At 37.6% G+C, this 16,548-nt stretch overlaps 1 protein-coding gene across 10 annotated transcripts in view; it reads right to left on the minus strand.

The window, feature by feature from the left end:
• Window positions 1-2,803: 2,803 nt before the first annotated feature.
• The window catches only part of LOC118822344 (membrane cofactor protein-like), a 29,882-nt gene continuing 16,137 nt past the window's right edge, over window positions 2,804-16,548 (minus strand). For 3 of the 10 annotated variants that reach the window (XM_036591335.1, XM_036591329.1, XM_036591328.1), the window contains 6 exons: window positions 12,787-12,864; window positions 11,273-11,302; window positions 9,883-9,933; window positions 6,344-6,380; window positions 5,667-5,737; window positions 2,804-4,305 (listed from right to left, as the gene is read on the minus strand). In XM_036591335.1, coding sequence (XP_036447228.1) covers window positions 5,683-5,737; window positions 6,344-6,380; window positions 9,883-9,933; window positions 11,273-11,302; window positions 12,787-12,864 — 251 coding nt within the window. In that variant the 3' untranslated portion in view covers window positions 2,804-4,305; window positions 5,667-5,682. The remainder of the gene's footprint in view (window positions 4,306-5,666; window positions 5,738-6,343; window positions 6,381-9,882; window positions 9,934-11,272; window positions 11,303-12,786; window positions 12,865-16,548) is intronic. The other 7 variants (XM_036591336.1, XM_036591332.1, XM_036591338.1 and 4 more) reach the window with 5 other exon arrangements.

Genomic DNA, 16,548 nt, shown 5'->3' on the forward strand with positions numbered 1-16,548 from the left:
TCATTAGATGTCAGTCATATGCTGCAACAAATAAAATGTGTGTGTGTTGGGTCGAGTCAAATGAGTGTAAATTAAAGAAAGTAGTAAATGCATTCATTAAAACATTGTGAGGCTTATATGAAAACAAAGTTCTAACTTCTAACCTGGTGCTCTAACATGTTTAGAGGGCAGCACTGAGTAATGTTTATTTGTTAGCAATGTTGCTTTTTACTTCTATTTTCACTCTCGTGAAGAGCATGTAGCTTTGCTTAACCCTGCACAGGATTCTGTGTGACTGTAGATGTGAGTGTGCTTGATTGATTCAACAGTACAACCAGTGTTGTACTACCAAAGGAAAAATAGTAAATAAAGTGGCTTATGAGCCAATTTGGCCAATACAGGCTTGTATTTTAACAGGTGCAAAAGAAGACAATTGAATCACAATTATTTATCTGACAAGTAATCATTTCAAACTTCATGATTGCGACAGCCCTAGTTTCAAGCTTATCTCAAAATTATCGTAAATCAATGCCTCAGGCATTATGCAGCCCATCATAACCATTTTGTGTAATAACTTGCTGTGAGGAAGCTTTAGAGGCATTAAATGCTTTGGATGTCTGGTTCCTATCACCATCACTATGAACAATTTTGACCACTCTGAATGACAGTCTACATTTTACTTTCATTCATCAGAAATGTTGGGGAAGAAGGGGCAATGAACAAAATGCCACTTTAGGACCAGTTGGCCCTAACTTCACTTGACTTCACCCACAACTCTTTGAGCTATGTATGTTTACTGTGAATTTACTATGGTGTACATTAATACTGTGATTTAGTGTTACATTTTTGTTGGTTTCAGAATCCAGTCCTGTGCAGATGTGCAGATGTACTCATTACTGTTTTAGTTCCATGTTTTTATGGAGAATTTTGAGCTGCACTTCTCTGGGTGATGAAACATCCTTTACACAAAGTTTATTCTTACAAGTTTCCTGGGTTGGGCACGCCCTTTTGTCATATTTCCGATCATGTGACAAACATAGACTTCCTCAACGAAGGTACACAGAGGTGCTTCAACTAAATTATACTATTCTGCTGTATTTTGTAAGGTCATTTCACAGTTGCCTTGCCCTCATGTGACATGGCCTACTTCTTAACTCTGCACAGACACTTAAAACACACATACACCTTATACCACTGTTTATGCCAGTTCATTGAAATATTGTCTGTATAGTCGTGTGTTTAATACTTAGAGGTTGAACATGATTTACTTTAATTTGCATATTGGCCCGATGACTTCAGCAGTCTATGGTTGGACACACCCCTTCATAACTGAAAATTATAAACACATACAGTACCACCAGTCATGTGACAAACACAAATCCCTCCTTTCATGAGACAAGTGTGTTAAATTAAGTAAAAAGGGTCCATGAAATTTTAGTCACACAATGACTGAAAAGTGTTCTAAAACTCTTTAAACTCCAGAGTAGCATCTAAGTACATGCACACATCTTTCCACAGGACAGGCTGATACTCTCAACAACTCCAGTCATTTTCAGCCAGCCGTTCCACAGTAACATCCTCATTTGTCATAAACGCATGACTGATGGATCATCCGGTTGTAAAACAAGTCTGCCTTCATAGAGTACTTCAGATGAACTAGATAGCATGGGGATTGGGCTACTTCTGGCAAACACATGGAACTGCTGGCTCGCTGTCAGCAAACTGCCTGTGTGCCAGAACTGGCCCACATGTCCTATAACTGATCTGGGCACTTCTAGCAAATACACATGACTACGCTCAAAAAAGAAGGTTCTTCAGGGGTTCTATATTGAACCACATACAACACATTCTCCATCAATCTGATGAACTACTTTACCATTTAATCATGCAAATGGTTCTTTGTGTGTTCACAGTTCTATATAGAACCATTTTTTAAAGAACCCTTAAAGCCCTGTGGACCCTTTTTAAAATTGTACGCAAAATACACAGTCCAACATAGTCTGTCTCACACTAGATTTAAAATTTTGTGAACTGAATATTTTAATATTGAATTAACATTCTGGCACCCAGATTTGGACAAAGGCATCTCTATTATTCTTCGGTGGTATGTGAGCCGAATGAATGTAGTATGTGTGGGTCAGAGCTGGGCTATCACTTGTTTGCTGTCAAGTTAGTGAGTAAATCATGTTTGGTGCAAAAACCTACACATTTGGGGGGTGGGGGGGGGCATGGAAGACTAGCTTCCTTAAGGTTTTTCAGAGTACAGTTGTGCAAAGAAACTAATTACTGAGTTCATGAACAGACATCTGGTCGACCACAGAAAAGGGGAAAAAAAAGGATTTCTGCTAAAAAAAAAGCTGCACTATGTAAGAATTGTTAAAATGGAAAGAAACAACATTACTGAGTCAGGTGGGGGGAAAATATTGTGTCTGTGCACAGCTGTGATTGTCCCTGTAAAGCCTGAAATAATCATTTCAAGGTCAGAGGTGTTGCGATAAATTTCACGGCTCAATGTTTATGCAAAATCAACATATTGGTGCTGTCGGAACAAAACCTTGTATCTCCACTGTTGTCGTTTTTCAGTTTTTTTTTATTTTTATTTTATTTTTTTTACATAATTTGAAAGTGCCTGTTGTCCTTTACATTGTGTAAATTGCATGATGGACCAAAACAAATGGCCCAAAACGACTTGGAAATAAGTCTGGTTCCATTGGCTTACATTAAACGTAAAGTAGGTTTTGTCCTTCTTCTGTAAAGTTATAACATATCTTCCCTCATATGTTTCCCATTTAACAGAGGATACGAATGTAGAAGTGATGCCATCTTTGACTTCTTATTCTATGAATTTATTCAGCAGTGATATTTAGCTTAAAAACAATATCAATCATAATAATAATAATAATCATAATAATACCTTCAAGGCTATATGATAATACAGGCAGTGCAGCTGCAAACTGAACATAAAGTTAACACTTTAAACTTATACATCACAAAAACTGCATCTAATACAGGAAACAGTGAGGGTGTTTTCACATGTGAAATCAAAGGCACAAGTGAAATCTGAACAGAAACTGAACTACTCTGTGGAACCTTCACTAATGTAGAGCACAGAGAACCACGTTTCATTCCTGAAAGCACTCCAAGAGAGTTTATCCTACTTTTAAAGCACAGTTTCAGATCACTAACTCATTCAAGACATTAGGGTATACAGGTAAGACTGTTTTACAGAACAAGCCTGTGGCAAATTTAATTTCTCAAACGTAAGTAAGACTGGCACAATGAACATAATTTTTTTTTTTTTTGGTTAAATCTAAACTTGGATACATGCAGAATCTATTGCAAAAGGCTATGCGCCTGTCTGAGTATAGCTTTATCTGTACAAAAAAAATCAAGAGAACCACAAGCACGACAGAATCCAGTAGTAGTTGATTGCGCATAGAAGGTCGCCACTAAAAAGGACAGGAGTGACAGTCAATTCTTGCGGGATTAAACGGGATATCCACCAATATTTCACCGATAGTTCTACAGAGACAGGACTGTTCACAGTGGTGGTGACAGGAGCCAGATGTTTAAAGCTTTTGATGCTAAAGGTATTATATGAAATGGTTATAAACACACTGTCTGATGTCTTTACCATTGTTTCAAGACAAAGCCTGAATTTTACAGAAACTTTGGGGAAAAAAATGGTGGAAATCCACTTTAAACCATAGTGATTTACTTTATGAAGACTGAAAAATACCCACTCTTTTCTTAAGATTGATCTGTTTCCAATGTTTTACAAATAATAAATATAAACAGAATACATAAAATCCTTTTCATCTCTGAACGCACATTCTTACATTGTTATTTTACAAAACTCAGTGCAAGAGATGCAACTTAATCCCCAACATCAGGTTTTAACATGGAAAAAAAATGTGACAATCTAGGCCAAAATCAGCTGTGACTTTTCTTTGATCAAATCTGCAGGAGAGGAATTACTGTAGGGGTTAAGCACAAATAATTCAGGTGATACCGCTTTGAAAGCACTCTCACCTCTTCTTCATAAACTCGAATCCAGTTCAGATCAGTATGGACAAAAAGGCTAATTTCTGAGAGACAGATTAAACATAACAATCTAGAGCAAAGTGCACATTTATGTTTAATCTGTATCGCAGAAAACGGACACTAACGATCATGAATAAACTAGAGAAGTTGTCCTGCTGAGCTTGCGAGCATCCGTGGAGCAGCCGAAGAGTAAATCCACATCATTCATGTAAGGCATTCCTCGAACTTATGAAAGCAGGAGGACGCTAAGGCTTGGAATGAGGCAGAGTATGATCCACAGATCTAAAAAAAAAAAAAGTCATTTTAAAAACACATGATGTGAACATTTTGGACAAGCGTGTTTCCATGCGCTGTGAATTAGAAGCTTGTAGCAGGTTAAGAAGGTCAGATTAATAGCCTTTGACAAACACTTCTCCAAAAACGGCTGCCTGTGAATTATCCTGCACACTTATGCATATGTATAGTATTGCGCAAAAAGAGAGACCACTCTTCATTTACATAAAATCCAGTCAAAATTAGCCACTAAATCATTTCTTCTTCAGGAGACATTTCTGAGGAGATATCAGATAATCCAAAAAATGAAGTGAAATCACAGGAGTTTCCAAAACTGGAGTTCAAAAAGTGATTAAACATTATAGAGAAAATGTGACTAACAACCACGGAAGATCTGGCAAACCACCAAAACTCTCATCAGATAAATAGCACTTTAAGCCTTCATGCTTGAGAGATCAGTGATAATAAAGCTCCACTCCACAAGTGTTTCTGTCCATTCTTCCACTGTCAGAAGACAACTCAACACTATGAGTCTGAAAGGATGTGTAGCTGTCAAGAAGCCCTTACTGAGAAAAGTAAAAAGACAAAAAGAAGAAGCTGCTGCTGTTCTTAGTACAATGGACTGACCAACCAAGAGTCCAGACCTTAAAATCATCGAATATGTTTGGAATTATTTGGATGGTGAGAAGCAGAAAATATGGAAAAATGTGGAAAATATCCCTGCAAATTTCTTTGAAAAACTGAAAGCAGGTCTCCCAAAAAATTGAAGCTGTAATAAAGGCAAGGTGTGGACACTAAACACTGAAAACACAAAAACTCATTTGTTGTGGCTTCTGTGTAATTACCTGTTAAATATGTTTTCTGTTTATTTTCCTGATGCTGAAAATTAATAACTTTTGACTGGAAAGTAAATAAATGATTAAATAAAGGGTGGTTTCTGATGTTGCACAGTGCTATATGCCTTTGTACTATGAGACTATAAAACCATAAATACCAGTCACTACGATTTATCAGACTCGTTTTGTGACCTACTAAAAATCACAAGACATTCCAAGTTTCACTACCATTCAAACGTTATTCAGCACTGACTTTGCATTGCTAAAAGATTCATCAGCTAAAAACCTCAAAAATTATTTAAGAGAGAATGCATGAACACAGACTGAAAATGGACTGAAATCAAATGAACAAGACAATTCATCTGTTATAGTAATGAGGGCAAGTCACATGAGCAGTACATCTAGAAAGACTTGATATTGAGTCAAATACCGATAGTAGTGTTACCACTAACACTAACGTCACAGCCAATCCACTGCTCTAATGACTCATTTCTGACAAGACAGAGAAACACACACATATTCTGTTTTTCTTACCAGGATTGCGGGCATGCTATAACGCACCCTCTTCATTTTTAGCCACATTTCCAGAGTAACCACGTGTAGAGCTGCAACCCAAAAGTCCAGCATTGGTCACTTTGGGCATGGTTGAATACTCAAATATGCTTAAATTTTAGCCCACTTCGCCAATACCTAACCAATTCTGCAGAAAACCCTTCTTCCCATAACTTAAAGTAGGACACACCATCCAGTCTTTGTTTTTTTTTTTCCCTGTGTCAAATTTCCTGACCTTACTGTGAATTTTTTTGATGTTATCTTTTATCCATTTCTAGGCAAGAGAAGCATTTTGTGCTCTTTGAGTGCCACTGAACATGGTGTGTGCATACTGAAAATGAATAAAGAGCAATATTAAAAAGCACATAAAACAATGAATGCCATGCTACTAAATACAACAATTCCAAAGCGCAGAGGGTTGACTTAAGCAGGTTAGATTGGGAGAAAAAAAGCCGTAATGTTAGGGCTCACATTTAAGAGACACATAACTGTTACAACAAGCTGCAAGCAGTGAGAATGTCATAATGCATGATAATGTGATGGACAAACTGTACAGTTTCATCATGATCAAAAAGGTTTCACTAACAATTTGTCCATTTGCAGAATTAAGAGCGACAGGCACGCTAAAAACAGTAAACAGAAAATGGCATTACACTTACGATCGCTTTTTGTAGTAATACAACCCAACAATAATTCCTGCAAAGTAAGAGTTTTATGATGAATGATTCAAAATTATTTATGATGCATGATTAATGATGATCTCCATGGACAATCTACACCACACCCACTCTGATCTTACTGTAACTTCAATCTAGCAAATCTATACTTACTAATATAGATCCATATCTTGTATAATCTGGAATTCTATATCAATATTCTATCCCCTGTGTATACATGTATCTTTTTTCTTATATACATTTTTACAATTTTTTGTTCTGAAGTACTACAAGGGGGCCATGCAAGATTTTCACTCACCTTCACACCTGTGTAATGTGACAAACGTGATTTGATTTGAAATGAATGTATTTAATGCACTTAAATGCTGAGCATTCCCCACATAAACCAGTATTTGGTCCCCCACTGAGCTTCACACAATTATTACTGCCTGAACTTGAACTCTGCAGCCATTCTGGTTGTTTCTTGTGTTGAGTTTCTGAATGCAACCTCCTGTACAGAGGGCTTTATTTAATATAAACTGGAATACTGACTTAAGTCCAAGCTTTTTGTACAGTCACACACAGAAGTTTGAACACCCAAACGGGTGAAATTATATGTTGTGTTGACCTTCTAAGTGAAAAGAGGTGAACATAACCTCTACATGGAACAGACATAAATGTCATTGACATTTTACATATTGGGGGAAAAAGAAAAATACAGCATGAGATGTAAAATGTGCCATAACTTTTGCACAGACATGTTTAATTTCTTTATTTATTAGTTTTAGTTATTTATTAGTCTCAATATGTTAAATTTAGCAAATTAACACTAACTGCACTAAAAAAAAAAACTCTGTAGATGTTAATTTATTTTCACTTAAATCAACAAAACGTCATTTCATCAGAGGTGCTCAAACTTTTGCATACAACTGTACAGCTTCAAAAGATACCATAGAACAGAAAACTGTACGTACACTGGCATAGTTGAATAAGGAGAATTCAGTACATAGAACTGACATATCTTTTCCTTCTAATACAAGCTTCACATTTGCAAGAGGGCAGTAAGATAGGCCAATTCCAAAAATCCTAAACTGTAACATAACAGTTCTGATTCATTAATATTTACGCACCAAAACATAAACATACATCAACGCAGCAACAGGAAGAAAAAAAAACAGTGGACTATGCAAAAATGTAATGTTACCGCTCCAAGGGGATGTCGGCATTTTTCACTCTTTCCATGGAACCGAACTCTCAACAGGCTTGGTTGATGTTTATCTTTAAATGAGGCTGATTTTGGCTTTCTCACAGGGTGTCCAAATCGAAAGCTGCGGACGTGAACGATTCTGAATCGATTCACAAATGTCAAAAATCGATTTTCTAAATTTCAATTTGTAACGTAATGTTGACGGAACGAAAAAGGCGGAACCTGTAAGTGCGGGATTGCAGCGCCCGGACAGTCTGTGGCGGCACATAACAAAAACACAACTGGATGAGCGAGAAATCTGACCGGCTCCCTCTGCATTAAAGCCAGGTTAGGTCAGGAGTCACAACACAAATGATAAGAGCCATTTTGACCTTTCAACAAAGATCGAACCAGCTTGGGAGCCACAACATTTAATGTCTGGTATGTCTCAGTATGTGATAATGTCCTAATATAGGCTAAACAATATAAACGAGAGCGCAGATCTACTTCGCTCTGCTTTAAGCTTTAGCTCAGCTACAGCCGCTTTTCTTCCATCTCCGCCAGAAAACTTTTCCTGTTGAATAGTTGAATAGTTTCTTGTAAAATGTCTCTCATGCTCGACTGTTTTACAAGGTTGAAGTCGCTTCTTATTCTCCAGCTTCTTGTTCGAATTTTCACGTTCCACCTTAAATTCTGCCTGAGGTGCCAGAACGTAAACGCGGGACTATTTAAGGTGGAACGGGGAAATTAGAAAGAGAAGCTGACTTCAGCTGTGCAACTTTTTAGTGTGTGACAGTCTCTCATTACCAGGCAACCAACTGCGCTGCTTATAAATGTGAATAAGTCCATTCATCTCCAAATGTTCGTCCCTCTTTTCCTTTTTTGTTCGCTACTCGCTCGGCGAAACCTTGTTGCTAGGTGACCTGCACACGTCCCGTCTCAAAGATACTTTACTGACACAGCGATCCCCCCTCTCTCTACAACGAGACCACAATTCAAATCGAATCGTGAGGTGCCTAAAGATTCCCACCCCTAATGGATAACGTGTGCTAGTTAGTTGGAGCTTGCTAGTAGCTTAGTTGACTAAACAGTCTGACAACCTAGCTTATTAACAAGGAGATCAATTTTATTTTCCTGCTTGTGTCTATTTCAACACGTTGCTTCTGTGTGAGCCATCGCAGTATGTCGCTGTAAACCAGCACATCGGAGCAGAGCTCATCAGATTATTCATAAGCCCACCATAAAAGGGACAAATCGCTCGTTTCATTCTATGGCCAAATCAGAAGGTTTTAAAGGGCATGTAAAACTTCATCTGGGCATTTTTCACCCATACCTTCTACAGAGACTTCAGAGAACAATTTAAAATACTGAATAAATGAGTTCTGTGGTACCTTTAATAAAATACACATCTATTCTTTCTTTTAACCAACAAATACCAACTCTAACACTGTGCTTATAGTATTTAATTATTCAAATTAATTAGTGCAAATAAATACGCTTACCTAAAATGAACAGATACAGAAAGCACTACTATTCTAAAACAATGATGTAGATATTAAAAGGCTGCTTGAATGTTTAACCCCTTAAAATCTCAGGCTTATTACATACTAAGGCTTATTATTCTGCCTGTTTACATGGTACCCAACAATATATCATATGGAAGACCAGAAAAAAAACAATACTCATGGAAAATGAGGAAAAAAACAAGTGTAACATGCTCATGGTGTGGGAAGCGACATGTAATACATACTCTGTGTCCATGTTGTGTTTTATGGTAGAAAACAGACCAAAAATCCGAAAACTAAAATTATGTGCTTGGATCCTTTACAATAGAGTTCCAGCACCTTTCGAGTATGGTGCCCCCAAAAACCCCAGTGTGTCAATGCTAGCTGCACCTGTAAACATGATTTGGACTGAACCTTGCCCTGATCCACATGTGTCAGACTATAGTCCCCCTAGGCTACAGTACTGCAGACCTCTGCATTCTGCCTCAATAAACAAACTTTATTAAACCCTATCGATAATTGGCAAGGTCTTTGTGAATTGAAGCGTGTTAGACAAGGGAAATGCTAACCCCTGCTGCGCTTTGGCCTGGATGGAACCCAGTTGGACATACCTGCCCTAAACCAAATCCTAATCTAAACCGAAAGTATCTTAACCTTAACCCTCATCCTGGCACTAATCATAAGTAACTGTAACCCTGTCATATATCTGTATCTGGTAAATGGGTTTCAACACATGGTTTGTTAATAATTTATAATAATAAGCATGTGTAGACCAGCTATGGTAATTGCCCAAATAAAATGGGACCAAAACCACCATATAAATCATAAATGGTCACTTATTATAAACTTACCAAGTACTCCAAGTGCTCCTATCACCCCACCTATGATTTTCCCGGCGTTGTCTACAAACAACAAATGATAACTGATTAGAGTATATTCCATCAAAAGTCCAATCAAAAGTCCAATGTTAAACAATGTGTTAAAGAAGCATGCAAGAAGGCTGAGCTTGAATGGTAAGCAAGTTAGCTGAATGACCAGTGACTAACCAGATATATCTTTAAAAACTGTATCTGCACTCTTACACAGACAATTTGTAAGCAAGAGACATTTTTTTTTCATTGATTCAGATATCGGACAATTCAACTCAATATTCAAGTTTACTAAAGCAATTTCTTTCCTAACGTTAATGAAACTCTCAAGTGTGTTAGATGGCGGCTTTTAAGGAGTAGTGTTTTGAGGTCCCTGGTTTGATTAGTGCCCCAATGTTTGTTTTAAAGTAAAATGGGGGGGGGCTTTCCAGTTTGCAATTGTGCAGTTGGACCCAAAGTGTTCATTGTTAAGGTTTATATAATAAAGCTTTATAATACATAAAAGATACATACACTCACTCACACACACACACACACACACACACACACACACACCTATACAGTGCTGTGCCCCAATGTCTTCTATTTTTGCTCATTTTTAATTTTTATTTTTGCTCAAAGTAACTGCCCCCTTAACCCTAATAACTAGTTGTGCCACCCTTGGCAGTAACAACTGCAATCAAACATTAGCAATAACTTGTGATGAGTCTTTTACATTGCTGTGGAGGAGTTCTGGCCCATTCTTCTTGGCACAGTTGCTACATTGGAGGGTTTCCGAGCATGAAATGCCTGTTTAAGGTTTTGCCACAGTATTTCAATGGGATTCAAGTCAGGGATTTGACTGGGGCATTCCAAAACCTTAATTTTGTTTCTTTTGAGCCATTCAGAGGTGGACTTGCTTGAGTGCTTCTGTTCATTGACCTGCTGCATAACCCAACTGTGCTTGAGCTTTAGGACAATTCATGGTTGCATCAATTAAGACAAGTCGTCCAGGTCCTGCAAAAGCAAAGCCGCCCTGGACCATCACACTACCACCACCCTGTTTGACTGTTGGTATGATGTTCTTATGGTGGAATGCGGTTTCAGCTTTATGCCAGATGTAACGGGACATCTCTTCCAAAGAGTTCCACCTTCGACTTGTCAGTCTACAGAATATTATTCCAAAAGTCTTGGGGGTCATCTAGATGTTTTTGGTAAATGCGAGACGAGCCTTTGTGTTCTTTTTGGTCAGCAACTTGCAACTGTCTCATCAATACCATTCTCGCTATGTCATTTTTTTTTAACCCAATCAGTCTCATCTTGCTTGCTTAGGATATGGGATATCCCACACATTAGTGTGCTTCACTATTACAAATAATAGGAAACCACTTACTGGGTGATGGATTATCATCTTCTTTCTTATCTAGAAGAAAAAACAGGAAGAAAAAAGTATCAGAGTTGAAGGTGGGCAAAATGGCAGCTGAGATGTTTAAAAACTCTGGCAACTCCACTGAGTCTGCTAAACTCCTACCAGCACCACACTCTACTGAGACTGAGGATGGTCCACCACTTAAGTAATATCTGATTAGTGGTGGTATTATGGTGGTTCCTTCCCATTGATGTATGGGGTAGACAGGAGGGGGCTTATAAATTGTGCAGCAACAGATGAGCTAGTCAGCCAGGCACTCTTTACAAAGTGAATTAGGTGCTTTCTATACGATGTGAATGATTAGATGCATAAGCAAAAGAGTCTCAGATTACTTTCTATAGCTTAAAGGATTGGTTCAAAAAAGCAAACTTTAGATGGCAAAAAAGACAACTTTTTTTTTTTTTACTGTTTCAAAAAAAGAAAATCATCTATGTCAGCAGCGTTTTTGAAAATCTCTCAGTCCACCTGCTTACTTAAGCAGGCCAGCCTGAAAAGGGTTAAAAGTCATACGCAGCAAGAACACTGCAAGAGTAAAACACACAGCATGTCACAAAGCTGAATCACATTTCCTTACAAAATGATACTGGCAAGTAGGCTTTGACCTCCTTAATTCAATATTTCACACAGATTCGAAGATTTAGAAAATAAAAGCTTAAAAAGAGCAAAAGAAAGCCAACCCCATTGTAGTGAGCGGACGTTTATGCTGTAAGGCTACAAGACTGTCTCTGAACAACCGAAAGGCAGCTTACAGCTTTAAATTCCTTTTGAATTTACTGAGAATCACTGAGGTATTTTTAACATTCAAATCGATTTGAATCAAGCTGACATGCTATTCAAAAAGAAAAGAGTGCAGTACATTGACACCTCCGCACTATGTTTTAATGTAAAAGTAAAGCAAAGCAAAGTTCAATTATAAGCATACTGTCACCCCAAAATCACCCCCATATTGCCTAGGCCACAGAAACAAATCAGTCATCAGCCATGTTTCTGCCAGAGACCACCACCAGGAGAAGATAAAATCTGGTTATGTATGAAAACAGCAACAGCCATGTGCAAGTTAGTGGGATTATATCTGTGTTTTGGTCATCCACATGGAACCCTGAAAATCACTAAATAACGCAGCTTCAAAAATAAATCACCATCCTTGAGAGCATTTTTAAAAAGACACTGTTTTAAGTATTATGCAGACAGAACAAAAAAATACAGAGAATCTGTCTGGACACACGAGTGGACAGGGCCTTCAGAAACCAAAAAAGCCCTTGTTGATGCCACTGTAGTCGTTTGGAGTAAGGTGGTAAAATGAGGACACTGGGATTTTCATTGAGCTGTTCTTTTACTGGCAAGAACCAAGCACCAGCATTAACTGTGTATTATGAAAACATTTCACTTAGTATTATCTTGCCTATTTCTAACATGCACTAATGATAAGAAATTTGTGAAAATTGTCAGAGCAATCTCAGATATTCCTAGTACTCCACCTTTAGGAGCTGGACTTGTGGGTCTAGTAGGTGGTGTTGCTGTAGTTGTTGTACTTGTTGTTGTTGAGACTTCTTGTACTAAAACTATTTAAAAAAACAATTAAAAAAAAAAAGAAGAAGAAGAAAAAAAAAGCATGAAATCATGCAGAGAGTTAGAGAGGTAGAGATGCTTCTAACTTTCAGCAACATGGAACTGAAATAGAACTACCAGATGTGAAGATGCGCAATACATACAAAATACACCGCCTTCCAAGAATAAAAGGATAGTCTATTGAAAATGGACAGTTCTGCTGTATGGTCAATTTATAGGTTTATATAGACATGCAGCGCTCAAAATTAGTTTTAGGACATCTCTACCACTTCTAGAATTATTCAATTTGTGGAACCTGTGCATTACCATATTCAGAAGTATGTCATTTTATAACTGTTACACATTATCAAATGTAGCCTCTTTTGTACCAGGGTGTTGCAAACCCAATTCCAAAAACATTTAGATGGTATGTGAAGTGCAGATAAAAACAGAAACCAGTGATTTAGAAATCTACTTTAACCTGTATTTGAACAGAAACAGTACAACTTCAAACAACAACTTTGTTTTTTTGTGAACATGCGCTCATTCTGAAACTGATGTCAGCAATATGTCCCAAAAAGTTTGGGAATGGGGAATTTAAGACTAGGAACGTTGTGAAATGTTCAAAAAACAGGTGATGCAATCGTGCTTGGGTATAAAAGGAGCACCCAGGAAAGATTAAGTACTTCATGAGCAAAGACATGTTGAGGTTCTCCGCCAACAATGGACCAGCCAAAAATTTAAAAAAAGTTTAAAAAAATGTTGCTCATTATTTTGCAAGGATTTTAGGTCGTTCACCCTCTGTGGTGCATAATATCAACAACAAATTCAGGGAACCAGGAGAAATCTCTGTGTGTAAAGGGCATGGCCTAAACCCACAACTGAAGGATGACCGTCGATCCCTGCATTAAAAACTGGCATGCATCCATGATGGATCTCACCACATGAGCTCAGGAATACTTTGACAAACCATTGTTAATAAACAGCACACAAATGCAGGTTAAGACTGTACTACGCACAGCAGAAGTCATGTATCAACAGCATCCAGAAACACTGCGGACTTCTCTGGGCTTGAGCTCCTCTGAAAGAACTGATGAACAGTGGAAATGTGTTTAGTGATCTGAGAAGTCAACCTTTAAGAACTTTTATGGACACAATGGAGGTCGTGTTCTCTGGGCCAAAGAAGAAAAGAACTATCCAGATTGTTAAAACAGCATGGTTGTGTAATCTGAGAGCTCAGGTGCCAGATCGGCCTTCATGCAGCCCACCTTTCTCACTATGAAAACGTGCAAAACACAACAATGAAGCACTCACACAGTTGCACAGCTGAAGACTTGTAAAACATAAGAATGGCAAAATATTCTGTTTTCAAAACTGGATCAATTGTTGTCTTCAGTCCCCAAACAATTATTAGGTGTTGTCAAAAGGAAAGGTGATGTAACAGAGTGGTAAACATGGTCCTGCCCCAACTATTTGAGTGTGTCATAGGCATTAAATTTGGAGTGAGCATATTTTTACAAAAAACAAGTTCATAAGGTAAAACATCAAATATTGTGTTTTTCTACCATTTTAAAAATTGAATACAGGTCAAACAGAACTTACTTAGCACTGCTTCTCTGTTTTTATTAACTTCTCACATACTGTCCTAACTTGTGTCAAGTATATGTCATGAAGATATCTCTGTCAGGCATTACATCTGGTACCTCAAGGAGTTAGGGACACGAAAAGACCCTTTTTCACTGGCCTTCACAGAAGACAAACAAGAAGCTAAAAACTGAGCACGCATTCAGGTAGAGGCACTTGGTGCAGACCAGTGTATATGCCATCTGGGAACTAAACAAGAAAAGAAATGGCATCTGTGGAGCTGATGTGTTGAATACTCATTACTCAAAGTGGATTACTTCTGGACTGACAAACCCGGGTGGGGGAAACATCCCTAAACGTTATAAGCCAAATCGCAGGAGCAAGGATGTTTGAGGAGAATACCAAATCCTGTTGGTGTATCTACTGTTTGAATGGGGGTTGCCTTCCTTTTGCACTCAGTTACCAACACAGAATCAGGAACTGTATATACTGTATACAAACTGCATAAAATTTGCTTAGCCTCTTAAAGAACTGTCAAGCTGACTGAGTGTGCGATAAATGTCTTGCTAATACTCCTGTGACTGAAATTGTTTTATTTACTGAATTGTGGAGGAGCTAAACATTTTGTTTATCAGGACACAATGTGATCTCTCTGCTTTGAATGTTGATCGCTTACTCTTTTAGTTTACAGTAGGTTTATTGCTGAAAACATCTGTATTTTCTTTTCTGAATACGAATGAAAAAGATTATACATTTACCATGAAAAGTAATAAATTAAAAAGACAAATTGTATTCGAAGAGTGTCCCAAGACTTCTTTTGAGCACTGCTTAAAAAACCACAGAAATAGATTTTATAAAGGCTTACATCAATATATAGTTAGATAATATAGATTTTAGATGAAAAGACCAATGAAGAAAAAGTAGAGAATTCTGGTGATGTCAGCCCTATTAGAATAAGAAAAAATACAAGTCAATAATCAATAATAACAAAAAAAAAAAAAACAAGTCTTCTAGTCTTCTTTGGCACAGAGTACATGACTAAAATTGCCATTATACACCTATTCAGAGGTGGGTAGTAATTAGTTACATTGATGGATTTGTACTCCGCTGAGTATTTTCAAATCATTACTTTTACTCTACTAAAGTAAGTAAAGGAATCTTTTTACTTTGTTACATTTTAGCCATTCATGTTTACTTACTAACTGTGTTTAATTTCAGTATGTTTTGATGATGGCAATATTTATACTGCTTTGTGGCTGGTTTGTGATCTGACTTTAGAGCTTTGTATTTTAGACCAAAACAATCCCAAAAAGAGAAGAATAGAGCAGCACAATCTGATAAATGCTGGATGTAGTGAGAAGTTTCACTGCGGTACTCAATACTTAAGTAGATTTTCGACCTGCTTCTTTTGTATTTCTACTCAAGTAGTTTTGGGGAAGGTACTTTTACTTGCATAATGATTTTATGCAAGTATCAATACATTTACTTGAGTATTGATGAAGGCTATTCTACCCACCGCTGAACAGTGCATGTGTTTGTTTTGATGTGGCTACAGTAGGTGCAGCCTCAAATAGCAATATTTGTTAGCTACCATCTTTGAAGAACACCAAACAGTTTTCATACCCAGTTCATTTTTTAAAAAGACCCACCAAAGTTGTTTTGTTTTTTTTTTTTGTGATATCATATCTCTTTCCTTTGGTTTGGATGGTGCACTACAAGGGCTAAAGAGGGCTAAATTACACATGTGGGTGTTCATTTATTGATCAGAAGTTTTGCAGGGATGCAAGCGCTCGGTTGATCCTCACATTCACCACCATGAAAACAGAAAATAGAGACGCTGATCATCTTTGTGCCTACCAAATGAAATTCAAACGATCAAGTCGCTGATACCTGGCAAAAAATATGCTCCAGAGACTGTGTGCCAAAATCAAATTCGAAGCATTATTTTATTGCTTGTCTGTCCTTATTTACAGCAGCTTGCAGTGCAGGACTGATATGAGTGTTTGTAAAGAGTGAAATGTTAAAAGCAGCAGACAATACAGACAGTACAGCGAAGAAGTGCTCTGGTGTTGAATTCTCTCATGAATCAGCGCAGTTCAGTTGTTTGG

Source organism: Colossoma macropomum, unplaced genomic scaffold, assembly GCF_904425465.1.
Source record: "Colossoma macropomum unplaced genomic scaffold, Colossoma_macropomum, whole genome shotgun sequence".
Classification (NCBI taxonomy): Eukaryota; Metazoa; Chordata; class Actinopteri; order Characiformes; family Serrasalmidae; genus Colossoma; species Colossoma macropomum.